The sequence below is a fragment of the Hypanus sabinus genome, chromosome 9 (genome assembly GCF_030144855.1).
Source record: "Hypanus sabinus isolate sHypSab1 chromosome 9, sHypSab1.hap1, whole genome shotgun sequence".
NCBI lineage: Eukaryota > Metazoa > Chordata > Chondrichthyes > Myliobatiformes > Dasyatidae > Hypanus > Hypanus sabinus.
Window position 1 is genome coordinate 129880143 of NC_082714.1, and position 26729 is coordinate 129906871.

Here is a 26729-nt window from a genome sequence, read left to right on the forward strand (position 1 = left end):
GATGTGCCTGAAAATCCCAAGAGATCAGCAATTTCTGAGATACTCAAACCACCCTGTTTGGCACTGACAATCATTCCACAATCTGTCACTTAGATCATATTTCTTCCCATTTCTGATGTTTGTCTGAAAAACAACTGAAGCTCTTGACCATGGCTGCATGCTTTTTATGCATTGAGCCAACCACATAATTGGCTGATTAGGTATCCGCATTAACGAGCGGGTCTACATAATGAAGTGGCCAATGACTGTATCCGTGAACTTTTGTGTTGGTATTTGTGTTCTTCTCTTTGTTTTCCAGCTACCTATAACGAGATGAATCACAAGGTTATATAGTGTATACATACTTTGATAATAAATGTACTTTGAACTTTGTAAGAAGGGTTGATTTTACTGAGAAGTATTTAATATTTTTCATAGGAACAACATACTTCACCCTTGATGAATTCAGAGTTTTCAAGTTTGGGTGATAAATAAAAGCTGGCATGCTGGCCATATTGCAAAAATTAATAATGTGTGTAATTTTCTATATGTGCACATGTGACTATCTTATACTTAAAATCTGTACACACTGTCAGCAAAATTTGGTCTAAGGAAGATAATAGTTCTATTAATATGAGCTAGTAGTGGCTGAAAGTCAAGTGATGTAGCTCATTGTCAAGGATAGAGTCATTCGGGATTATTTGAGAGCTCATTGCAATATAGTTCTATTTTTACATAATTATATTTGATTATTTTTTGTTATGGGTGATATTGAGTTTCTGTGCAAAATATATTGGAATTATCATTTACACTTTGAAATTATTGTGAATAGCTTGCAATAATTTCTTTTTCAGGTCCAGAATATCAAAAGAGAAAACTGCTACAGGAACTGATAGAAAATGGGGTTAATGTAGAAAATACAGACCAAGAGCCCCCGTCAATAGAAGAACCTCCGCCAACCCCACCAGAGAGTCCTGGAATCCATGATAAAGCTGCAACTCCACTTGAATCTTCTCCTGCTGTTACTCCTTTGCCGAGCCCCATAGAGACACCGCCAGAAGTCAGAAAAGTTAGAGAATCAAATCTCAAGGTAGAGGACTCCAACTTCCTGAGCCCAGGCAGCTGGAATGGGGAGCAAAATAAAAACAGAAGCCTCACCTCCCGATCTAGCAATCATCCTGGAGCATCTTCTGATTTATTGACAGTTCAGATTGAGAACAGGTCAACTGCCAACAGCCGGAATCTATCGAGGAGCTCTAGCCATCAAAGTAACAGAAGGACGCCAATAAAAATGGAGGAACAGTTGCAAAATAGCTGTGACTTGGACATAAAACCTTTAGAAAGGTTTGAAGGTAAACCTCGCACAGCTCAAAAGAGCAAACCAAGAGAAACAACGCCACCTCATCATAAGGCTGATGCACAGTTCCATGAAAGTTATCACAGCTATGCTGTACGGCCACAGGTAGGACCTCCTCCACTGGATTTATTGGATGATGAAGTTTCTGTCCCATCATTTTCCTTCAAGAAAGAAGCAACCCCAAAAGGTCCTTCAGGACAAGAATCAAAAGCAGAGGTTAAAGTGAAGAAGGCAGTACCGGAATTGGAACCAAAGCCAGCACCTCGGGTGCAAGAAGCTGCACCTCGTCCCAAACAGGAAAAACAGCTACAGGCCCTGCCAGAACACAGACCTCAGTCCAAGCCAGAACCCAAACCTGCACCAAAATCAGCACCTAAAGTGGTAACACCGTCTAGTACGGAAGGAAGGGAGGTAGAATCATTTGATCAGGTGAGTTTATAATTTTACAAATGAATGAACCATGGACTTACGAACAGACTTTTCATATAGAGAATTATACTCTGACATGGTATAGACTATAGGGCAGCTTAACTAATTTATGACTTCATTGATCCTCTTTGTATATTCCTTTATTTTAAGATCCTGAATTGTTAAATAGATACATTTTCATTTGGATGTAATCAGCAGAAGGTGTATAATTACCTTCCCCCTCAGAGCACCATGTCAAAGGATCATGAGAAGTGAGACTAAATCAATTTTATTATTATATGTTTTTTTCAATGCAACTCCAACTTTTATTACATTTATGGCAGAGTCCTTTCCAGTGATCTTTTGTGTTCTAAGTCTAAGTACTAAGTCTAAAATAAGCCTTTTTTAAGAATGACCATATAATGCATTGTAAGTTTTATTTTTGTCCAAAGAACACAGCTATTCATTTTAGTCTCTGCTGATCAGTAGCAACTTGACAAACCAGCCTATAATAATTTTTAAAATCCCATTTGATTTTCTGTTTTGAGTCAAAGTGCTCAGTGCCTATCAGTTGTGTGAGTCATTTATGTAACCTGAAAACCAACTCATCAATTCCACACTAAAAAAGAATTAATTTTATTTCCATGGAGCAAGGATGCAGGCAGTTTGAATTTACAATGGAGTGCATAATGACATCCCAGTGTTTCATAACCAACAATAAAGTAGAATTAGAATAATTAAATAATACTATTCTATTGGCAGCCCTCATATTTCATCAGCCCTGGTATCAAAGGGAACAAGAAATATCTTTTGCACAAAATAAATCCTGACATGCCTGTCTCTTTTTCCAACTGCCTATTGGGTGAAGTCTGCCTAGTTTTGCTTCCTTGGAATTTGGCATCTGGAGGAGGCAGCAAAATAAATATGAAAATAAAAGTGATTTTCAGCACACAAATGATGCAGGTTTCTTATGAGCAACCATGGACTTCTGTGGGAAGGCACTGCAATCCATTCTTCAAAAGTAATTTTTAAAGCTATTTCATCAACCAACATTAACCACTTTTAATATCATTTAGCAATCTTACAACAAATTACATGTCTAATCTAATAGGTATTTTGTTTTGAAAATTCTGAATACAAGTTAACAAAACTGTGCCCAAGTTGAGACTGGGATTCTGTGGTTCTCTGCTTATTTTATTTAACAATCTACCCATTTCCATGGTAGCCATGCCATTATTTTCGAGCATTTTGGTTCTTCAGTGGAAATGTTGTAGGAGAACAACCACGGCCTAACACTTAGATTGCATAACACTAATTATTTCAGTGCTACACAATTAACCATTTATTGAACTGCAATGAGCGTAGCTATCTCACTCAGTCACCTCACACCAGTCAATCATAGTGATCAACTTTTATAACAAAAATGATCACAGCACAAACATAATAAGATACTGCACTATGCAAGAATGGGAACTGTAAACTCCACGTTTCCCGACCAAGACTCCTTACTCCAGATACAGTTCTATACCAGATAAGTTCAGGACCAATGTTGATTGACAGATTTTTCCAGGACTTCACTAGGACTTCACAATCCAGTGTCAGAATGGAACCCTCTTACCTCTCTTTCCCTTGATTCCTCCTCCCCCATACACCTATCTCACAGGGCTCTATTCTCTAGTTTAATACATCTTGTCTCCTGATGAACCCAGACTAGGCCACATGTGACTCCAAACCCACTAGTGTGGTTGACTTTCAGATGTCTTGGGAGTAGACAATAAATGCCAGCCTTTCAGAAAAATTTACATGCGTAACTAAATAAAGCTCAGCTGACCAATTACTTAAACAACAAACTGAGCCACAGGCTTGGCTGGCTCTGCAGGCACAGGCCCTCTCTTTCCCTTCGTCATTGCCAGACTTGACTATTTAGTAGAGAGCATCTTAAGGACAGGTGGGGACTACACGGTTCCGGAATATTAAGTGTGTAGTAAAGAAAGGTGAGGCGGAACAAGTAATAAGGAGGACACATGTACAGAGGGATGGTCTGACGAAACATGGAGTTAAATGTGCAGAAAGAATAAGTAAATTTAGGAAGGACAACAAAATTTTAGGGGCGTATAGACCGATGGGAGTTCAGGGAGCTGGGTTAAGAACAATAGGCAGCAATTCAAACAGAGAGGAGAAATGGGCTAAAAATTCTATATCTGAATGCACGAAGTGTCAGAAATAAGGCGGATGAGCTTGAAGCTCAGGTGCGAATGGGTAACTATGATGTTGTTGGGATAACGGAGACATGGCTGCAGGGAGATCAGACCTGGGAGATGAATGTGCAAGGGTATACGTGCTATCGTAGGGACAGAAATGTGGGCAGAGGGGGTGGGGTGACCCTGTTGGCGAGGTATGAGATTCAGTCCTTTGCAAGGGGGGACATAGGATCAGGAGAAGTGGAGTCTGTGTGGATAGAACTGAGGAACAGTAAGGGCAAAAGGACCCTAATGGGTGTTATCTACAGGCCACCAAACAGTAGCATGGATATTGGGTGCAAGTTGAATAGGGAGTTAACACTGGCATGTGGCAAAGGTAATGTCGCAGTAGTTATGGGGGATTTCAACATGCAGGTGAACTGGGAGAATCAGGTTGGTGCTGGACCACAGGATAGGGAGTTTGTAGAGTGCCTACAGGATGCATTCTTGGAACAGCTTGTACGAGAGCCAACCAGGGACAAGACTATTCTGGATTTAGTGTTACGTAATGAACAGGATTTGATAAGCGATCTTGAAGTAAAGGAGCCATTAGGAGGTAGTGATCATAATATGATAAGTTTTTATCTGCAATTTGAGAAGGATAAGGGCAGCTCGGAGGTGTCAGTGTTGCAGTTGAACAAAGGAGACTATGCAGCCATGAGGGAGTAGCTGGCCAAAGTTAACTGGACGGATATCCTAGCAGAAAAGACAGTGGAACAGCAATGGCAGGTATTCTTGGGAATAATGCACAAGGTGCAAAATCAGTTCATCCCCCGGAGAAGGAAGGATTCAAAGGGGGGAAAGGGGCCACAGTTGACAAAGGAAATCAGAGATTGCATAGCATTAAAAAAAAAGGAAGTATGACAGAGCTAAGGTGAGTGGGAGGACAGATGATTGGGAATTTTTTAAGGAACAACAGAACTTAACTAAAAAGGCAATACAGGGAGAAAAAATGAGGTACGAACGCAAGCTAGCCAGAAATATAAAGGATAGCAAAAGCTTTTTTAGGTATGTGAAGAGAAAAAAGATAGTTAAAAACAATGTTGGGCCCTTGAAGAATGAATTGGGTGAAATTGTTGTGGGAAACAGAGAAATAGCAGAAGAAATTAATAAGTACTTTAGATCTGTCTTCTCCAAGGAAGACACAAGCAATCTCCCAGATGTATGGATGGGCCAAGGACATAGGGTAACAGAGGAAATGAAACAGATTGACATTAGGAAGGAAACGGTGATGAGTAGACTGATGGGACTGAAGGCTGACAAATCCCCAGGTCCAGATGGTCTGCATCCTAGGGTACTAAAGGAGGTGCCCTGGAAATTGTGGATGCATTGGTAATCATTTTCCAATGTTCCTTAGATTCAGGATCAGTTCCTGAGGATTGGAGAATGGCTAATGTTATCCCACTTTTTAAGAAAGGAGGGAGGGAGAAAACAGAGAACTATCGACCTGTCAGCCTAACATCAGTAGTGGGGAAGATGCTAGAGTCCATTATTAAAGATGAAATAATGGCATATCTAGATAGCAGTGATAGGATTGGGCCAAGCCAGCAAGAGTAAATCATGCTTGACTAATCTATTGGAGATTTTTGAGGATGTAACCAGGAAGTTAGACAAGGGAGATCTAGTGGATGTAGTGTACCTCGATTTTCAGAAGGCATTTGATAAGGTCCCACATAGGAGATTGGTGGGTAAAATCAAAGCTCATGGCATTGGGGGGAAGACATTGACATGGATAGAAAACTGGTTGGCAGATAGAAAGCAAAGGGTAGCGGTGAATGGGTGTTTCTCTGAATGGCAGGTGGTGACTAGTGGAGTGCCACAGGGCTCGGTATTGGGACCACAGCTGTTATGATTTACGTCAATGATTTAGATGATGACATTGAGAATAACATCAGCAAGTTTGCTGATGATACTAAGCTGGGTGGCAGTGTGACGTGATGAGGATGTTAGGAGACTTCAGGGTGACTTGGATAGGCTGGGTGAGTGGGCAGATACTTGGCAGATGACATTTAATGTGAATAAATGTGAGGTTATCCACTTTGGGAGTAAGAACAAGAAGGCAGATTATTATCTGAACTGTGTAAAGTTAGGTAAGGGAGAAATACAAAGAGATATAGGAGTCCTTGTTCATCAGTCAATGAAGGTGAATGAGCAAGTGCAGCAGGCAGTGAAGAAGGCTAATGGAATGTTGGCCTTTATTACAAAGAGAATTGAGTACAAGAGCAAGGAAATCCTTTTGCATTTGTACAGGGCCCTGGTGAGACCACACCTGGAGTATTGTGTACAGTTTTGGTCTCCAGGGTTAAGGAATGACATCCTGGCTGTAGAGGAAGTGCAGCGTAGATTCACGAGGTTAATTCCTGGGATGTCCGGACTGTCTTACGCAGAGAGTTTAGAGAGACTGGGCTTGTACACACTGGAATTAAGGAGACTGAGAGGGGATCTGATTGCAACATATAAGATTATTAAGGGATTGGACAAGATAGAGGCAGGAAATATGTTCCAGATGCTGGGAGAGTCCAGTACCAGAGGGCATGGTTTGAGAATAAGGGGTAGGTCATTTAGGACAGAGTTAAGGAAAATCTTCTTCTCCCAGAGAGTTGTCGGGGTCTGGAATGCACTGCCTTGGAAGGCAGTGGAGGGCAATTCTCTGGATGCTTTCAAGAAGGAGCTTTATAGGTATCTTATGGATAGGGGAATCAAGGGATATGGGGTCAAGGCAGCAACCGGGTATTGATAGTAGATGATCAGCCATGATCTCAAAATGGCGGTGCAGGTTCGAAGGGCCAACTTGTCTACTTCTGCACCTATTGTCTATTGTAATCAACAGGCATGAAACAGCGCATACTCCTTTTGCTTTCCTTCTCATTTTGGGGAATTTTAACCAGGCCAGCATGATAAGTCTCTAAATAATTATCACCAACATACTACTTGTGGAACCAGTGGAGCAAACACACAGGACCACTGTTACACTACCATCAAAAGTGCTTACCGTTCCATCCCGCACTTATACTTGGAAAATCTGGCTGTACTTCTGCTCCCTGAGTGTAGGCGGAGACTGAAGGCTGCAGCAGCAGTAGAGAGGACCAAGAATGTATGAACAATGGAGGTGGAGGAGTGCTTACCGGACTGCTTTGAGTCGGAGGACTGGACAATATTCAGCGATTCATCTTCGAGTCTGAATGAATACGCCACAGTTGTCACGGACTTCATTAAAACCTATGTGGATGAGTGTGTGCCCATGAGAAAGTACCATACATACCCGAATAAAAAGCCATGGTGGAACCAGGAGATTTTTAGTCTGCTGAGGACTAGATCTGTAGCATTAAAGTCTCATGATCCAGCACTAAACAAGAAGGCCAGGTACGACTTATGGAACTAAAGAACAATTTCGATTCAGGTTAGAGACATAATCAGATGCATGTCAACTCTGGTAGGGTTTACAAGCCGTTAGTTCCTACAGAGTAAAACCTCACTCCAAGATCAATGCTTTCTATGCACACTTTGAAAGGAAGAATAAAACCACATCTATGAGGATACCTGCAGTATCCGGTGACCCTGTGATCTCTATTTCAGAGACCAACATCAGAATCAGGTTTATTTTCACCGCATGTGATGTGAAATTTGTTAACTTAGCAGCAGCAGTTCAATACATCATCTAGCATCATCTAGAGAGAAAAGAATAATAAATAAACAAGTAAATCAATTATGTATATTGAACAGATTATTTTAAAATGTGCAAAAACAGAAATACTGTATATTTAAAAAAAAGTGAGGTAGCGTCCAAAGCTTCAAAGTCCATTCAGGAATTGAATGACAGAGGGGAAGAAGCTGTTGCTGAATCACTGAATGTGTGTCTTCAGGCTTCTGTATCTACTACCTGATGGTTACCATGAGAAAAGTGCATGCCCTGGGTGCTGGAGGTCTTTAATAATGGATGTTGCCTTTCTGAGACACAGCTCCCTAAATATGTCCTGAGTACTTGGTAGGCTAGTGCCCAAGATGGAGCTGCCTAGATTTACAACCTTTTGCAGCTTCTTTCGGTCCTGTGCAATAGCCCCTCCATACCAGACAGTGATGCAGCCTGTCAGAATGCTCTCCACAGTACAACTATAGAAGTTTTTGAGTGTATTTGTTGACATGACAAATCGCTTCAGACTCCTAATAAAGTATAGCCACTGTCTTGCCTTCTTTATGACTACATCAATGTGTTGGGACCAGGTTAGATCCTCAGAGATCTTGACACCTAGGAACTTGAAGCTGTTCACTCTCTCCACTTCTGACCCCTGTATGAGGATTGGTATATGTTCCTTTGTCTTACCCTTCCTGAAGTCCACAATCAACTCTTTTGTCTTACTGACATTGAGTGCCAGGTGGTTGCTGCAGCACCATTCCACTAGTTGGCATATCTCACTCAAGGCCCTCTCATCACCACCTGAAATTCTACCAACAATGATTGTATCATCAGCAAATTTGTAGATGGTATTTGAGCTATGCCTAGCCATACAGACGTGTGTATACAGAGAGTAGAGCAGTGGGCTAAGCACACACCTCTGAAGTGTGCCAGTGTTGATTGTCAGTGAAGAAGATATGTTATCACCAATCCATGCAGACTGTGGTCTTCCAGTTAGGAAGTCGAGGATCCAATTACAAAGGGAGGTATAGAGGTCCAGGTTCTGCAACTTCTCAGGATTGTGGGAATGATTGTATTAAATGCTGAGCTGTAGTCGATGAACAGCATCCTGACGTAGTATCAAAATGTCTTTCAAGAGGATGAACTCTTGCAAAGTGGCAGGTTCCGATGATGTACCTGGTAGGGCTCTGAAAACCTGGGCCAACCAACTAGTGGGTGTGTTCAAAGACTTTTTCATCTCATTGTTACAGTCAGATGTTCCCACCTGCTTCAAAAGGGCAACAATAATGTCAGTGCCCAAGAAGAGCAGGATGAGCTGCCTTAACAACTATCATCCAGTGGCACTCACATCTATGGTGATACAGTGCTTTGAGAGGTTGGTTATGGTTAGAATCAACCCCTGCCTCAGCAAGGATCTGGATCCACTGCTGTTTATGTATCATCACAATAGGTCTACAGTGGATGCAATTTCATTGGCTCTTCACACAGTCTTAGATCACCTGGACAATCACATGCGTCAGGCTGCTGTTTATTGACTACATTTCTAATCAAAAAAACACCAAAGCCTGGGTCTCCATACATCCCTCTGCAACTGGATCCTTGACTTCAGCACTGAAAGGCCACAGTCTGCATGGATTGGAAATAACATCTCCACCTCACTGCTAGTCAATACTGGCGCACCTCAAAGATAAGTACTTGGCCCATTGCTCTGTCCTCTCTACACTGTGTAGACTGTGTGGCTGGGCAAAGCTCAAATACTATCTATAAGTAATTTTGACAATTTATATTGTTAGCAGAATTTCAGATAGTGATGAGAAGATGCATAGGAGTGAGATAGAACAGCTATCTATCTGTCACAGCAACAACCTTGCACTCGTTGTCAGTAAGATCAAAGAATTGATTGTGAACTTCAGGAAGGGGAAGACACACCAGTCCTCATCAAGGGGATGAAAATGGAAAGAGTGTCAATATCGCTGAGAATCTATCCTGGGTCCAGCATATCAATGCAGTTTCAAAGAAGGCACACCTGTTGCTATATTTCAATAGGACTTTGAAGAGATTTTTTATGTCACTAAGAACACTTGCAAATATCTATAGAAGTACTGTGGAGAGCATTCTAATTGGCTGCATCATTCTCTGGTGTAGGGAACACTGTACATGATCAAAATAAACTGCAGAAAGTTGTAAATTCAGTCATCTCCATCATCGGCACTAGCCTCCCCAGTGTTCAGGACATCTTCAAGGAGCAAGGTCTTACAAATGTAGCACCCATCGTTAATGACCCAGGACATGCCTCCTTCTTATTGGTGCCATTAGAGAGGAAGTACAGGTGCCCGAAGACACCCACTCGGTGATTCAGGAATAGCTTCTTCCTCTCTATTAAAATTTCTGAATGAATATTGAACCCATGAACACTACCTCACTGATTTGTTTCTCTTTTTGCACTACTTATTTAATTTAACCTTTTCAAATATAATTTACAATTTTTATTATTATTTTTTGCAATGTATTGCTACCACATAATAACAAATTTTCCAACATACGCCAGTGGTATATTAATCTCTAAGAGTTGTTGGTGTGCCATTGTTACCACCAGTGTATCAATAGTACATATTTGAATTTTGATTGCTCTCCTAAGTACAAAGGGTCATCATATATCAACTGACCTGTAAATTATGTTAATAAAGCCACGTATGAAAAATCACTTGGAAGGGGTGTTAGTGGATTTGTGACAATGAATGATCAGTTCTTAGAACCTTATGACTGTTACTGCAGCATTGTTACTCATTGTTTCTTAAACATTTATATTCAAATGAAAGAGAAAACTCATAAAAAGTAAACAAGTGAACCAGGTGCATGAGACCAATAGGTCACTATGCGAATCAAACTGCAGTATCAGACCTAAATTACATTAACAATAATTCAGGCAGAAATTAAAAAGGAACATGGGACGTAACATTTACTGCATGAGAATATAAAAGAACTGCTTGTACATAGGGCAATATTATCTAATCCTTTAGCTATTAATAACATGCAGTGAATTCGGAATGTGTATTGAGCAAGTTGCATTTGCCCAACACACATTGGTCATATTGGTCTCAACCCTCACTAGTATGACACACTTGTAATTTCTCACCCTTTTATGGATATGTTTGAAACTTGACAAGAAATAAAGTAAAATTACTAACTCTTTGATGATTAAATGAGATTCATTTGTTTAAAATCTTTAGGTTATTTATTAAAATGGTAAGAATATGTAAAATTATTGATAAAATATCATATTGAAAAGGTGATGCCCAGTAGTTAATTAAATATTTTGGTTGAACATGATTGTTCTAAGAAGAAATTACTTCAAATTTGTTCTCAATATACTATTTAAGTCAGTGGATTGCTATTCTTTCGTGCCACAGAGTTTATCATTTAGTCTCTTTTCAATATGTTATTGCTCTCAGAAAATTTACTAGTGGTATAATAATATGTAGGTATAGGTAGAAAAAGGGAGGAGGTCCTAAAGAGAGAATTTAGGGATTTAGGGAGTTAGGTAGAAGGCTGAAAATCAGGACCTCCGGGATAGTAATCTCTGGATTTTTGTCTGTGCCATGTGCCAATGAGAGTAAGAATAGAGTGATTTGGCAGATGACTGTGTGGCTAAGGAATTGGTGCAGGGGGTAGGGTTTCAGATTTGTGGATTATTTGGAACTCTCTAGGGGAGGTACAAACTGTACAGAAAGGATGGGTTGCACCTGAACTCGAGAGGGACTAAAATCCTTGCAGGCAGGTTTGCTAGAGCTTTTGGGGAGGGTCTAAACTAACTTGTCAAGGGGATGGGAATCTGAGTGAGAGGGTAGAGGATGGGGCAGTTAGTATACAAGTAGATGGAGTGTGTGTGGAAGGACAGACAGATAATAGAGCAAAATTGAACTCACTGGGATGAATTGAAGTGTAACATGGGAGAAAAATTGCAAAGCATGATGAATACAGGATTGAAGGTGTTATACTTGGATACACGGTATACGGAATAAGGTAAATGATGTAGCACAGTTAGAGTTTGGCAGGTACCATGTTGTGGGCATCACTGAGTTGGGGCTATAAGAAGATGATAGCTGGGAGCTTACATCCAGGGATACACATTGTTTAGAAAGGACAGGCAGATAGACTGAGGGGGCAGGTGGTTCTGTTGGTAAATAAAGTCAAAAGTATCAGTATTACAGAAGAGTAAAAGGAGTTTATAGGGGCATGAGATGGGAGCTGGACAACAGTGATTGGAAAGGACACTAGCAAGGATGACAACAGAACAGCAAAAGTTGGAGTTTCTGGGTGCAATTTGTTAGGTGCAGGAAAGATATATATCAGAGGTTAAGAAGCATTCTAAAGGAGAATAATGCAACTGTAGTTGACAAGGGAAGTCAAAGACATCATAAAAACAAAAAAAATATTGGGTTGTTAGATGATTAGTAAGCGTTTAAAAACCATCAAAAGCAACTACAGGTGAAATATGAAGGTAAACTAGCCAATAATATTAAAGAGGATACCAAATTTTTTTCAGATATATAAAGAGTAAAAGAGAGGCAATAGTAGATATTGGACTTCTGGAAAATGATGCTTGAGAGCTGATGGAGGAGAACAAAATGGCCGATTAACTCAATAAGTATTTTGTGTCAGTTTTTACTGTGGAAGACACTAACAGAATGCCAGAAATTCAAGTGTTAGGGTGCTGAGGTGAGTGCAGTCACTATTACTAAGGAGAAGGTGGTTGGGAAGCTGAAAGGTCTGAAGTTAGATGAGTTATCTGGACGAAATGGACAATATCCCAGGGTTCTGAAAGAAGTAGCTGAAGAGATTGTGGAGGCATTAGTAATGATCTTTCAAGATCACTAGATTCTGGAATGATTCTGGAGAACAGAAAAATTTTAATGTCTCTCCACTCTTTAAGAAGGGAGGAAGATGCAGCTGAATGGAAATTAGCCTAATTTCAGTGGTTAGCAAGATCTTGTTATCCATTATTAAGGATGAAGTTTTGGGATACTTAGAGGCACATGATAAAGGACAAAGTCAACATGGTTTCCTTAAGGGGAAGACTTGCCTGGACATTTCTGTTGGAATTCTTTGAGGAAATAACAGGCAGAAAGACAAAGAAGAGTCAGTGGATGTTGTTTTCTTGGATTTTCAGAAGGCATTTGACAAGGTACCGCACATGAGGCTGTTTAATAAAATATGTAAGAGCCCATGATATTACAAGAAAGATACTAGCATGGATGGAAGACTGGCTGACTGGCGGGAAGAAAAGAGAGAATAAAAAGAGCATCTTGGGTTGTCTGCCAGTGACTAGTGGTATTCCACAGGGGTCTGTGTGGAACCGCTGCTTTTCATGTTATATGTCAATGATTTGGATGACAGAATTTATGGATTTGTGGCCTCGTTTGCAGATGATATGAAAATAGGTGCAGGGGCAGATAGTATTGAGGAAGTAGGGAGTCTGCAGAAGGACTTAGGGATAATGCGCAAAGACATGGCTGATGGAATAAACTGCAGGGAAGGGTGTGGTCATAGTAGAAGAAATAAAGATGTAGATTATTTTCTAACTGGGGTGAAATTTCAAAAATTAAAGGTACAAAAGGGTTTGGGAGTACTTGTGCAGGATTTCCTAAAGGTTAACTTGCAGGTCGAATTAAGACCATAAGGTATAGGAGCAGAATTAGGCCATTTGGCCCATCAAGTCAGCTCCACCATTCAATCATGGCTGAACCTATTTTCCCCTCCTCAGTCCCACTCCCCAGTCTTCTCCCTGTGATATCTGATGCCGTGTCCAATCAAGAACTAATCAAGCTCTGCCTTAAATATACCCAAAATGATCTGGCTTCCATAGCTGCCTATGGTAATAAATTCCACAAGTTCTCCAACCTTTGGGTAAAGAAGTTTCTCCTTATCTCTGTTTTAAATGGACTCCCCTCTATTCCGAGACTGCCCTCTTGTCTTAGACTCCCCTACCATGGGAAACATCCTTTTCACATCTACTCTGTCTAGGCCTTTCAACATTTAAAAGGTTTCAATGAGATCCCCTCTCATCCTTCTGTCCCAGCGAGTACAGACCCAGAGCTATAAAAGTTCCTCGCATGATAACCCTTTTATTCCTGGAATCATCCTTGAGTACCTCCTCTGAACCCTCTCCAATGCCAGCATGCCTTTTTTTAGATGAGGAACCCAAAACTGTTCCCAATACTCAAGGTGAGGCTTCAACAGTGTCTTATAAAGTCTCAGCATCACATCTCTTTACTTTAATTTATTGTCGCCAAACAATTGATACTAGAGCGTACAATTATCACAGCGATATTTGATTCTGCACTTCACACGCCCTAGAGTACAAATCAATAGTAAATCTCTGCTCCTGTATTCTAGACCTCTTGAATTATGTGCTAATATTGCATTTGCCTTCCTCACCACCAACATTACCTGCAATTTAATCTTTAGGGTGCTCAGCACAAAAACTCCCAAGTCCCATTGTATCTCAGATTTTTGAATTTTCTACCCATTTAGAAAATAGTCTGCATTTTTATTTCTTCTACCAAAGTACATGATCGTGTATTTTTCAACATTGTATTTCATTTGCCACTCTGTTGCCTATTCTCCTAATTTGTCTAAGTCCTTCTGAAACCTACCTGTTTTCTCAACATTACCTACCCCTCTACCAATCTTAGTATCATCTGAAAACTTGGCAACAAAGCCATATATACCATCATCTAAATCATATATATTCAGCATAAAAAGAAGTGGTCCCAACAGCGACATCTGTGGAACACTACTAGTCACTGGCAGCCAACCAGACAAGGATGCTTTTATTCCCATTCGCTGTTTCCTTCCAATCAGGCTCTAGCCATGTTAGTAACTTTCCTTGTAGTACCATGGGCTTTTAACTTGTTAAGCAGCCTCATGTGTGACATCCTGTTAAAGGTCTTCTGACAGACCAAATATACAACATACATTGCATCCTCTTTATCTATCCTACTTGTAATATCCTCAAATAATTTGAACAGATTTGTCAAATAAGTTTTTCCTGAAGGAAACCATGCTGACTTTCTTCTGTCTTGTCTGTATCACCAAGTATTCCATAATTTCATCCTTAACAATAAACTTCAACATCTTCCCAACCACTGGGTTCAGGCTAACTGGTCTATAATTTCTGGTGCCTTCCTCCTTTCTTAAAAAGTGGAGTGATATTTGCAATTTTCCAGTCCTCTGGCACCATATCCAATAGTTATTGAAAGATCATTATTAATGTCTTGAAAGTCTCTACCATTACCTCTTTCAGAACCCAATTGTGCATTTCATCTGCCCTGGGTGACTTAAGTACCCTTAGGTCTTTCAGCTTTTTGAGCATCTTCTTCCTTGTAAATGGTAGTAAAGAACACAAATGTAATAATAGCATTCATTTTGCAGACACTAGAATGTGAGATGTAATGTTGAGGCTTTATAAGACGTTGGTCAGAATGCACTTGGAGAATTGTGAGAAGTTTTGGGCCCCTTGTCTCAAAAAAGATGTCGTGGCATTGGAGAGAGTCCAGAGGAGGGTCAGGAAAATGTTTCTGGGAATGAACGGGTTAACATATGAGGCACATTTGAAAGGAGATCTCATGGAAATCTATTGAATATTGAAAAGTGTAGATAGAGTGGATTTGGAGGGGTTGTTTCCTTTACTGAGTGTCCAGAATCAGAGAGCACAGCCTCAGAATAGAGGAACCTCCATTTAGAACTGAGATGAGGAATTTCTTTAGCAACTGGTGGTGACTCTGGAATTCATTGCACAGACTCATGTGGAGACCAAGTTCCTTCTCACAGAAGCTTATTTAAGGAAGTGCTCTCACTCCCCATACTTGGGCTACTTTATTTCTTCACACTGAATCCTCTTGAATCAAAGCCTCAGCTCCCCACCTTACACTGGCCCCCTCTCATAGTGGCCACTGTACTTGACTGTAACTTCTTGGTAGTCTCTTGAGCTGCAGCTGGCTGGTGTTAGCTAATTATCCAATAAAGTATTAACTAACAGTTTGCCAATGTGTCTCTTATAGAGTGCTGTTTAAGGAAACTCACCAGCAAGTCCTGAGATTGATTTATTTTAATCTTTTGCACCTCTCACTCCAAGTTTTGGTCTCTGTTAAGATACTGGATGGATTTTGATGAGCATTGCTTTGAATCCTATCTAGATCAAGTAAGGGTACAGAGAATTGAAGACACTTGGAGACTTGTAATATGTGGCACAACAATATAAGACGTGATTGCATAGTGTCAGTTATGGGCTAATGGACAAAAACATGGGGGTGTGGGGACTGGCAGTCTTGTGTTTCCTATGAATTTTAGAAACACAAAACTAAAAATTATAGTGAAGTAATTAAACATATATAAACTTGCCCTTCATGTACCATCTCATCTGCAGGCCTGGAATCTCAATAAAAGCACTGAACTTGTCATAGACTTTGTGACTTCCTCACGGTAATTCTGTAGAAACCCAGAGAGACCAGCTCTGCTGTCAGATTCCATGTGGTGTGCAGCAGCAAAACATAGTGATAAAAAATGTTTTTTACTCTGTTTAGTAGTTAAGCTACTGGATCACCAACCAAGAGTGTGGACCATTGGTGCCCATTGGCAGGGGAATTTAAGTTCTAATAACTAAATACTGATGAAGTTATTAAAACAAACAATGCCAGCCCTTGTAACAATAATACAAAGGTTGTGCACTGTTATTGAAAACAAATCAGTCTCATTATTGCTCAGTGGTGTAGGAAATTTGTCATCTTTTGGCACTTTGACCTATATGTGACTCCAGACCTAGCAATGAGATAGTGGTATTTCATTTCCGTTATATGGAGGGCAGAGTATTTTCAAAAATACCTTATAATTTTCTGTATGGACAGAGAGTACCATATAGTCAAAAGTATCTGAATATTGTTAGTCATGTCAAGAATATATGATACAGAAGACATCCATTCCAGATCACTGGAATGTCTTTCTTATATCATTTATGCCAAAATGAAAAAAAAATACTTAAATATAGTACTTAAAATGAGGCTTAGAAATTAAAACTGTACTGTTTGCACTTCTTTGGAACAACATGTTATGAAGAATATTTCAGTTTAGACCATTGATGTTGACATTTTGTTATTTATTGCAGGGACCTAATACCATTATGATTGCCATGGTCATTTTACTGAACATTGGCTTGGCCATCTTGTTTGTGCATTTCCTGACATGATTTGTTTTTGAGGTATGAAGCACATTTTACTACATTTATTATTTATAAAAAAAATGTTTATAGTAGCACTCTTAAAAGTCCAATATTTTCTTGCAACAGTGCTTTTAGAAAATTAAAAATAAACTTATGTTAATGCTGTATGAATTCTTTGCAGTCATTGCAGACGTCTGTGTTCTGTCTATTGTTGAGAATAAGGAAGATGAATTTTGGAAAATTGTACATTCTGCAAGACTTAGCATTCAAGATACTGCAGAAACTGATTACAATGGCCCTTCTTGAAGGATTCTCTGATCTGTTTTCCATCACCAGTTTGTGCCCTAAAGTTTTGGAAATGAGACACATTGGAAGAGATACATCTGAGCTGAATTTATTTGTAGAAACTAACAGCTGCCTTACCTTTTTGCCTATGTTTATATTACACAGTATTAGCTGCCAAGGTTTGTGCTCGACTGCTTGAATTATTCTATTGTATAAAGGGAGCTGGGGACTCAGATGGGAGAGGAGTAGAGTAAAACAGATTCTTATGGTTCTATTTCATAAACAAGAAAGTTGAGTTAGTTCAGGGAGATCTTGCTCATGTATTTTTGTAGCTTGATGAACTTTTTTGGTTAAAATGAGTAAAGCAAAATGATTTTCAATATGAATTTTACTATACTTATTTGGCATACTTAACTGAAAGATTTAGGGCTATATTTCTCTCTTCACTATTTCTGGTTTAAAACAAAAGTAATGTGGTGTTCCCTAGTTTAGAATCCTCATTTACCACTAAAAAGACCTTCAGATGAAAATACTCCCTTTAGAGCTTGACTTTTGGAAATGCAAATGTGGATGCTGTGCACTGCATTCATGGGACTTTTTATATGTTATGAAGGGAAATATTGGTCTACTGTGAATTTTTAATTAATTTTTCTCACTATATGATTATTTTAATCAAATGAGTACAAGAACAATAACTCGTGTTTGTTGCATGTTTTAACAATGAAATGTTTTTAAATTACATTTTTAAACTAATTATGCAGTCCTGCCATAAGTAGCATGCATTTTTGAATAACTAATCAACTAAAGTGAATGCACAGATTAGTTCTTAACATCACTTTGCTTTAAGATTTAAATTGATTAAAAACTCATAGAAGACCAAAACTATTTTGCAACAAATTTAACACTTCACATTTTGAATGCCATTGTTAGTTTGAGATTGTGCACCTACAGTTTGTAACCATATATTTTTGAGAAGAAATTTTGGCATTAAGTTTTAAGTCACAGACATTCAAAACAAATGCCTAACAGTACTTTTGCCAGTATATTCAAAGTGGGAAAAATCAGATTAAACCAGAAATTTCACACAGTACTTGGTAATTAATTGCTTGCAGTTTAGTATTTTCCTTCTTTTGGCTAAAATACAAATGTTACGAGCTGTCTTTCTTCCTTTTCTCTGCATGTAGCGCACTTTGTAGAATGTTAGCACAGATGATTCTAAACCTTGTTTCACATGTAGCAAGGTATAAATGCTTTTGTGTTGATATACATTCAGGACTGTTTTTTGCTTTGTAAGATTTATATATATAAAAAAAGTATAAAATTACCTCAGAGACGCATGCTTCTCCAAAATTTTGATTGAAATGCTTATTTGGTATTTTCAGGTCTTACTATAATATGAATAACTTCACCAGCCACGTTGAACATTTATCTTCCAGATATTTATTCATTTCTACAAATGTTATTAAATACTGTCTTGTTAGCTATTTCTACATGAAGTACTTTGTGGAATGTGCTTATGTAAATCAGGATGTATTTTTAATTTACGGCTTTGATGGTTAAGAAAAATTCCTACATGAGTTGAGTGTCCAAAGCATTCTATGGTATTATTCTTGTGAAGCTGTATTCTTTCACTGCCATATGATATGATGTGATAATTAATTGAAGTGAAGTGAGTTAAAGGTATCTTAATTGATCCATAAGGCATTTATTACAATGATATTATAAACAAAGGAGGGATTAGTGCCTTATACAGCAAATATTTCCTATCACAAAATAGTTCTGATGTTAAAATTTCATTTAAAATAGCCATTTTTAATTATCAGTGCTACTGATATAAAAAGCTCTATTTTGAATGAAATGTATTATAATCTTATGACAAATTGTAGTATTTTAGAAGTGTTATAAATTATAATGATCTCTAAGATTTTGTCATTCACCAAAGCTCTGCTTTGAATGCTTCTTTCTAGAATGTTTTGACAAGTTAAAACATTAAGACCTATTTGAAATTCTTTTGGTATTGTTGAAAATGGACATTAACAGGTTATCCATCCCAACACACTCCTTCCCTCCCCTCTCTGGAGAACACCCTCAACTTTTTCTTAACATTGTTAGTGATTTTGATTTGGGCTGTTATAATTTAAAACAAACTATTTTCTTAACTGTGTCATATTTGAGGAACTTGCAAAGAATGGGACTGATATTATCTAACTGAGCTTTGCATTAATGATGAGATGATAAGTACATTAGATTTTATAGCTGAGTAGCACTGATATGCTGACTACAGCTTTTAACAACGTCCTTCAAAGACACCTAAGCATGGGTCTATTATGCAAATCAGAAATAGGGTTTGGTACCCAATCACAGTTTGAGAAGACTTATGGAGCAATCATTCACTGTCCACAGTTCAGTCATTGGGCTTTTTAATGTAGGACTACAGAAGGAGATCACTTGCACAGGCAAAGTGTCTAAGGATTTTTCTGTCATATTTTTGTATGCTAGGAGGAGTATTAGTACTATTCACTGGTTTGTTTCTGTCCTGGACCTATCTTCTCCCCAACCCATTCCCAATTTCCTGTGCACAAAAAAAAGCATTAAACTCCTGAAAGCTGCAGTTTGAATCTGTTCTGTTTCCAGGCCTCAAAATCCATTCTGGCCTCTGCCAAGCATGAGCAGGTTTAAGGTGGGTGGAGGTGGTTGTCCTAGGTTCTCCTGGAAACTGTTTTCTTGTTAGAAGAAATCTTTAATTAATATAAACTTTACACTCAATGCATTTTAAGGCCAACTGATTATTCCATGCCAGGCACTATTGGAAATTACTCTTAGGATTGTTGCACAGTGTCAAGTCATGGAGACCTTTGCCAAATCATCCTAAAACTGTTGCAATGGTTGATATGTATTGGTCTTTTCTATATATGGAATCTAAATTTTAAATTATTTTAAAATTTGTACTTGAATGTACAGTATAATATGTTTTTTTGGGAGGGGAGTACTTTTTTCAAAGATCGTTTATAACCTTTATGTTAAGTAATATGCAAAAGTAAAACAGTCTTAAAAGAGTTAAGATTTTTTTTAAAAATTAATTTTAAACCATAATTCTATCTCTATGAAAATGTCAACATAGTTTTAATGACATATTCAAAAATTATACAATTGCTTCTCTTTTGTAGGATCCACACTGAAATGATTCTGATTGAAAGTGTAAATTATTTTGGCAGGTTAACCAAATTTTTCTGACTTTGAACTAGTAAGTGATTATAAGAGAAGATGGGCCATATTTACCAGTATCTTGCCATCTACATGTCTACAATAGGTTGTAAATATTTTTAGAGCAAGTTACTGAAAGTGTGAGCTGATAATAAAACAATGTAAAAAAAAGACAAGCAGCTGGAACCCAAGTGAAATGGGCAAGAAGTTGTGTCCTTAACAAATCTGTTTGATGGTTTATAAAGTGAACATTTCATGATGATTGAGGGAGAAGTGCATGTCAGAGTAAGTGAATTCAATGTCAAAAAGATTCAGAAAGTGAAATATACAAAAGGGAAAGGAAGATATGATTATGTGCAACCAAAGCAATTAAACAAAGGAATTTGCCTCTTCTAAAATCTCCAACAATTTAAATCTTGAATGAAGGAGATTCCTTATTTATAATGCTTAATTTTAGTGGTCAGATAAGTACTTACCCTGATTATTCTAACAAATGGGTACTTGGACTGAAATTGACATGATTTATTTTTTGTGGTGAGTTTAATATTTATCTTCAGTAAAAGTGCAGAAACTGTATGTACTTTCAAATTATTTCAGTGGATAACAAAGCTGCAAGATGCAAACCTGATGCATCAAAGTGGAAAGATAATCTTCATAATAAAATTGATCACTTTTATTGTAGTAAAATACTTCAATTTCATCAACTCAACCAGCTTAGTACACCAAAGTAGGCAATTGTAAATCTGATACTTTGGTACAGACTCAGATAAACTTTAATTCTGACATACTGCATTTATTGTAATCAATATTTGTCACATTGATAAAGTAACTAGAGCACTATGTTGTAAAAGAGAATCTTAATTTAAAATAGCTAAATCATACCATTGGCAAAAGTGGGTTCGTATAGTTTTTAATTTTGATAGCATTCAGCACAGTTGATTCCATATTCATTTGTTGTCCTATTTTTGTGTGCTTCAATGGATACATGACCCTTGAAATTCCAATTACTTAATATCAATAGGTTTCTGGAATGGTGCTGAGGCCTGGAGAAGATTTTGAATTTACTTTTGGAGGGGCATGTTAAGAACTCATATGCATATATCCTTAATACAATTAATGATTATGCTGGAGCAGGACTGGCTAAATTTGCCAAAGAAATGCTGCATTATTTTAAATCTATCATTGTTTACAGATAAAATACAACAACTGTTAAGATACTTTTATTTTAATACAAAAGCTGACAAATTAAATGTTGCTTCCTCGACTTAGTTACTGAATTAGTATTAAGCAAAATGGCACTTGGTTCACATTCTACTGATACTCGAATTTGACGTCAGCTTTAGTTGTACTTTAGGTCCATTTTCTCCTAGGCTTTTGTCACATGTACAGGAACCATGAGAGACTTTCAGTGCAACAGCAAGATCAGTCTGTTGTAGGAATAAAGCAATTAAGATATAGAAACAGGTCCATGCTCTTCCTCTCAGTAACATCAAGGCTAATCATTTATCTTAATGTCACTTTCCTGAATCAACTCCAGGCTCTTTGCTTCCCATAATATCCTCTAGTCTCTATCTTGATTATACCCAGTATTTTACCTACCACGGCCCTTTGTGTTACAGAATTCTGAAGGTTCATCATACTCCATGTGACACGTTTCTTCTCGTGTCTGAATGACTAACTCCTAATTTTGGGGATTGTGATCTTTGGTCTAGGTATGCCAGCTGGACAAAAATCATTCCTACATTTACCCTGACAAACCCACAATGTTTGTATATTTCAATGATTTTAACTCTCATTATTCCAAAAGCTGAAGGGTATGCATTGTATTTTATTTACTCGGCCAATATCTGCAAAGACATGAATTACTACTTGTGGAAATTTATGGCCACTAAACATGGATTTACCATCAATAATGTTTTGTTTCTGACTCTTTTGAAGTTGTATTCCTTAAATCCCTTATTTCAGCTGTTGCTTAGCATGAATCACTGCATGCATAATGACATTGAACAGAATTTGCATACAGGGTCCTAAAAGAAATTAATTTTATCACCAGTTTTGATGAAGGTTCTCAGCCCAAGATGTTGACTGTTTATCTTTTCCATGGATGATGCGTAGTCTGCATTTTGTGTATGTTATTTGATTTCCGGCGTCTGCAGATTTTCTCTTGATTTTCACGTGATCATATTGGGTTTTCTCCTAAATGGAGTGATAGTGAAATCGTAAAGTTTGTAATAAGTGTAACCTGTTCAAAAAATATATCATGCTTGGACTCAGAACAGATTAAATAGATTTTCCTTTGGTTTAATAGAAATATAGAACTAATTTATTTTGCTGCATCTCTGAAATGAAAAGCTAAGCATGATGATGTCAGATTGTTTATACATTTTATAAACAGTTATTACATTTATAAAACAATCTGATGTAATAAAATTATGTTGGATGGTTTATAATTTGTTCATAAATTTTGTTGAAGAAAACTAATGAACTGTGATTTTTACAAGATTGGCATTGCCTAGGACTGATTAAATGGTGGTTGATCAGTTTGAAACAATATTTTTTACTGCAATTGGTGGGGTTTAATTGAATAAGATTTTAATCAGTCTGAGAAAGAGGTAATTGAAAATTGTGTACACACAGTGGAAACAATAGAGGTCACTTCCTAGAAGTGTCTCCTATGAAGAAATGAAACTGGTGAATAGCACAAATTCCTGGTAACCTCACATCTCAAACATATATTGACAAAGTAAATTGGTAAAAAGTAAATAAGTATTTGAAACAAATAAAAATTTTGAATGTCGCATTACAGTGTTTCATCATATTCCATTGCCAGACCTTCCAAGAGAAACCAAAAATGCCTCAGAAGTTCCTGCAGGCAATAAATTTGGTATGAGCCCTCTAAACACTATTCAAAACAAAAGTCTTGTCAGTTTATTTTATGGAGATATTAATGTTTTATTATTTCTTAATCATACTGATTTTTCTTTTCGCATACTCTATTAAATAAACATTTCATTCTTTTGATTCTTTGTAGTAATCCTTTATTCAAAATCTTCAAATGATTCATTTTAAAAGTTGACCTTGCGTATCTGTTAATTATGAGAGTTCTAAAGTAGCCGAAGAATTCCTGAGGGTTTCAAAGCTTTTCAATTAATATTGCTGTTAAATGGCAACCACCAAACATATGCTTCCCCAATTAGTATTGGCTCATCTTTGGACACTTCCACAGTCTAGTGTCCTGTCACTGTTTACTGCCAAAGTGCCCACCTGCCTGTTGGCTACTAATGAGCAAGAATGCAGGTCCACCAGCATTTAGATCATGCATTCCACTTTAGTAAAACTGCCAGAAACAATATAGTTAAATTTGACAACAATCTGTGCAGAAAGACCGTATGACAGGTGACCAGAAATCTGGATAAGAGAAATTTTAAGAACTCTTTTAAACAGAGAAAAGTAGAGGTTCAGCAGGTTATTACACAGGTCAGCTAAGGCAGTATTATCAATGATAGTGTCATACAGATTTGAAAATTGAATGCAGTATTCCAGATTTCTTAAATGGAAATCATCTTCAGACTAATAAAGTATGATTGATAAGATGTATTTCATTTATCAATTGGTCTGAATCATGGAATTCCCTTGAGGGAACTCCAGCCTACAATACTACAGTATAGGTTGTGGTCCCACCATTGCCTCTGTCCAACAAGGCTGCTCTGCTGGGACCTGGCATAGACCCAGTGAGCTGAATAGTTTTGCATGCTCTAATAAATTAGTAGAGCATTGGAATTAACATTAGATCCCATTGTATTGAGTGCTGATGCGTGAGACTGCAGTTCTACTTCCAATGTATTTCTTTTAGTATAGATTTCCACTTGGAGCACAAAACAATTCTCAAGGCTTCACACTGTCCTTTACCAGAGGGTGGATGAAATAAATTGGGATTAATTCTGTAGGGAAAAGCTGCGAACTGAATGGGGTAATAACACTGAGGCTAGGCAAAATGAATGATTGCTCCAGTAAGCTACCAACTAGCCCTTATTTTCTTCAAAATTCTCAGCAGAGGTTTTGAAGCAATGCCACTAAATTCATATTAATTAAATAATGGATTTAGCTGACAGCTCAGTCAAGCTGTGCACTTATGTAAAATGCTATATGAGAGCCAACACTCATAAAATGCTGGAGGAACTCAGTAGGTCAGGCAGCAGCTATGGAAATGAATAAGCAGTTGATGTTTTAGGCTGAGCCACTTCATCAGGACTGAAAGGAAGCAGAAAGAAGTCAAGCTTGGTGAAGGCACCATAGTAAGTGATTGATACTGATTTCATGCACATGATTTTTATGTAACTATACGCCATTAACTATAATTTCCAGGGGATATTATAGCAACTTAACAAACGTTAGGGTAGAATCATTAATTTTTGGTCTCTCTTTTAAATAGATTGAGTACCTTGACTGCCATTGAATTGAATGTTTGCTAGCAAAGCAGATCACATGACACACAACTCACTGGGTGACACTGTCAAAATGCACATTACATTAAAATCACTTGAAAATGATTGGAGAAGGATTTAGTAGTTGGTATGTGGTAACAACATTAACTTTCAACAATGCTCCCTTTGTATTAATTAAAAACAAAACATTCTTGGGATGGCATGTGAAATAGATCTTTAATAACAATTACAAATAAGGGAGATAAAATTGATTTATCCTGTATTTCTCATCATGAAAGCATGGAGCAATTATAATTTTTTGTGTATAATATTCTCACCACAGTTGAGCTGCCTGCACTGTTCAAACACTAGTTCTTCATCTCATGAGAAACAGAACAAAATAAATAAACCCACTGTAGATCTTAAAGGGAGAAGCTGTAATTAATGGAAATAGTAAATTTCAAATGGAAAGGGTCAAAATGAGAGCTGGTGTTGCAAGGTTCTCATAATATCTGGTACTGTATTCTGGATCTGAGTCTTGAAATATTAAGGATGTACTTTCCTATTAGGTTCTAAATGCAACACGACAACCACTTATCAATCACAGAGCAGAACAATGCTGAGGAATGTATTGTCAGGTTCTGGCCCCAGTTCAGAAATTAAATCATTGCCTCAGGATTTCTGCTGAGATCCAATCCCTCAAGCCTTCCTTCCATTGCTATCTTCTTACAAAATTCATTTCATAGGGCCTTCTTTTCTTACTCTTTTCACCACATTTCTCCAAACCTCTGTCATCTCCTATTATGTTATGATCTTAATCATCTCATCCCTCGTTACCACAGAAATACATTTTCGCTTTGCCCTAGGACCCTAAAAGGATAAAGCAGGAAGAAGGAGCAAACACAAAAAGACGAAATATCAATTAGGTTCAGCTAAAGATCATTTGCTCAGTATCTAATGCCTTGCACAATCCAAGCACAAGAGACAGCTGTACTAGTGTACTCAGAGGAAAAACGAGGCAGTAAGAGGGAGCACCCACAAAAAAAAAAACAAAAACAATAGTCAGCAAGAGCTTTGTTGTAAGGAGAGTTGATATCACAGGTTGGTCATAGAACACAGATGATATTACTGCTGTATCCTCAGCACTTTTTGTAAGCACACTGTAGTGCTTTGCCAGCAACCAATACTCAATAACAGTCAACACAAAATCCACCTCCAGATTAGGCATCATTGAATTCTGATGTTTTTTTTTAATATTAATATACAGATAGACTCCATTTGTTCATTTAAGCTGGGCTTATTGACCTTCTCTCGATATCAAGGTCTTTGAAGAAAACATAATTGTTAGTTGGTGCCTTACTGGAACATCCCCTCTGGCTCCAGAATTGGAACAGGCAGCTACTCTTACATAAGGAATCACAAGAGGTCAGGCTACCACCTGCTGGCATCTGTCACAAGAGTTGTCTGCTGGGAAACTGACACTTGGCAAATGGGAAAGCGATGATCCTGAAATAACCAGTGGTATTACTAAATGCCAAGATTAAATAGCAGACAGTGGCAGCTAGAAAGACATTGACATCTGATGATATACAATCAAACCCAGCTCAGGTTCTGAATATACTCATTTGCATTTACCTATTTAACATAAGACAGTTTCACTTCAACAGGGACTTCCTTTTAAATGTCCAATCATTAAACAGAAAAGTAACACTGTATTTTTAACACACAGTTGCTTTGCATGTTCACTACCACACTGGAATTTTGTGCATTCCAGATCAGATGATAAGGTTGAACAACTTTTGTATCCTCTTTTCATGCTAGACCATTACTTGCAGTATGTAATCTGAGTAGTCTTAAGATCTCAGCAATATTCGTGCAGTTCAAAATTTTACAAAAAGCAATACAAAATTTTAATTCTATCTGTTTAATAGTTTAAAGAATTCTAAACCAGATGTGTGGTTTTATGGCCAGTACACAGTGA

The 26729-nt window shown here is 37.8% G+C and overlaps 1 protein-coding gene across 2 annotated transcripts in view; it reads left to right on the forward strand.

Moving 5' to 3' along the window:
- jph2 (junctophilin 2) overlaps window positions 1–23305 on the forward strand; it is a 165672-nt gene extending 142367 nt beyond the window's left edge. The window contains exons 4-6 of one of the 2 annotated variants that reach the window (XM_059980571.1): window positions 834–1765; window positions 16782–16874; window positions 17017–23305. In XM_059980571.1, the coding sequence (XP_059836554.1) occupies window positions 834–1765; window positions 16782–16862 (1013 nt within the window). In that variant the 3' untranslated portion in view covers window positions 16863–16874; window positions 17017–23305. Of the gene's footprint in view, window positions 1–833; window positions 1766–16781; window positions 16875–17016 lie in introns of those variants that run through there. The other variant, XM_059980572.1, reaches the window with a different exon arrangement.
- Window positions 23306–26729: the final 3424 nt, after the last annotated feature.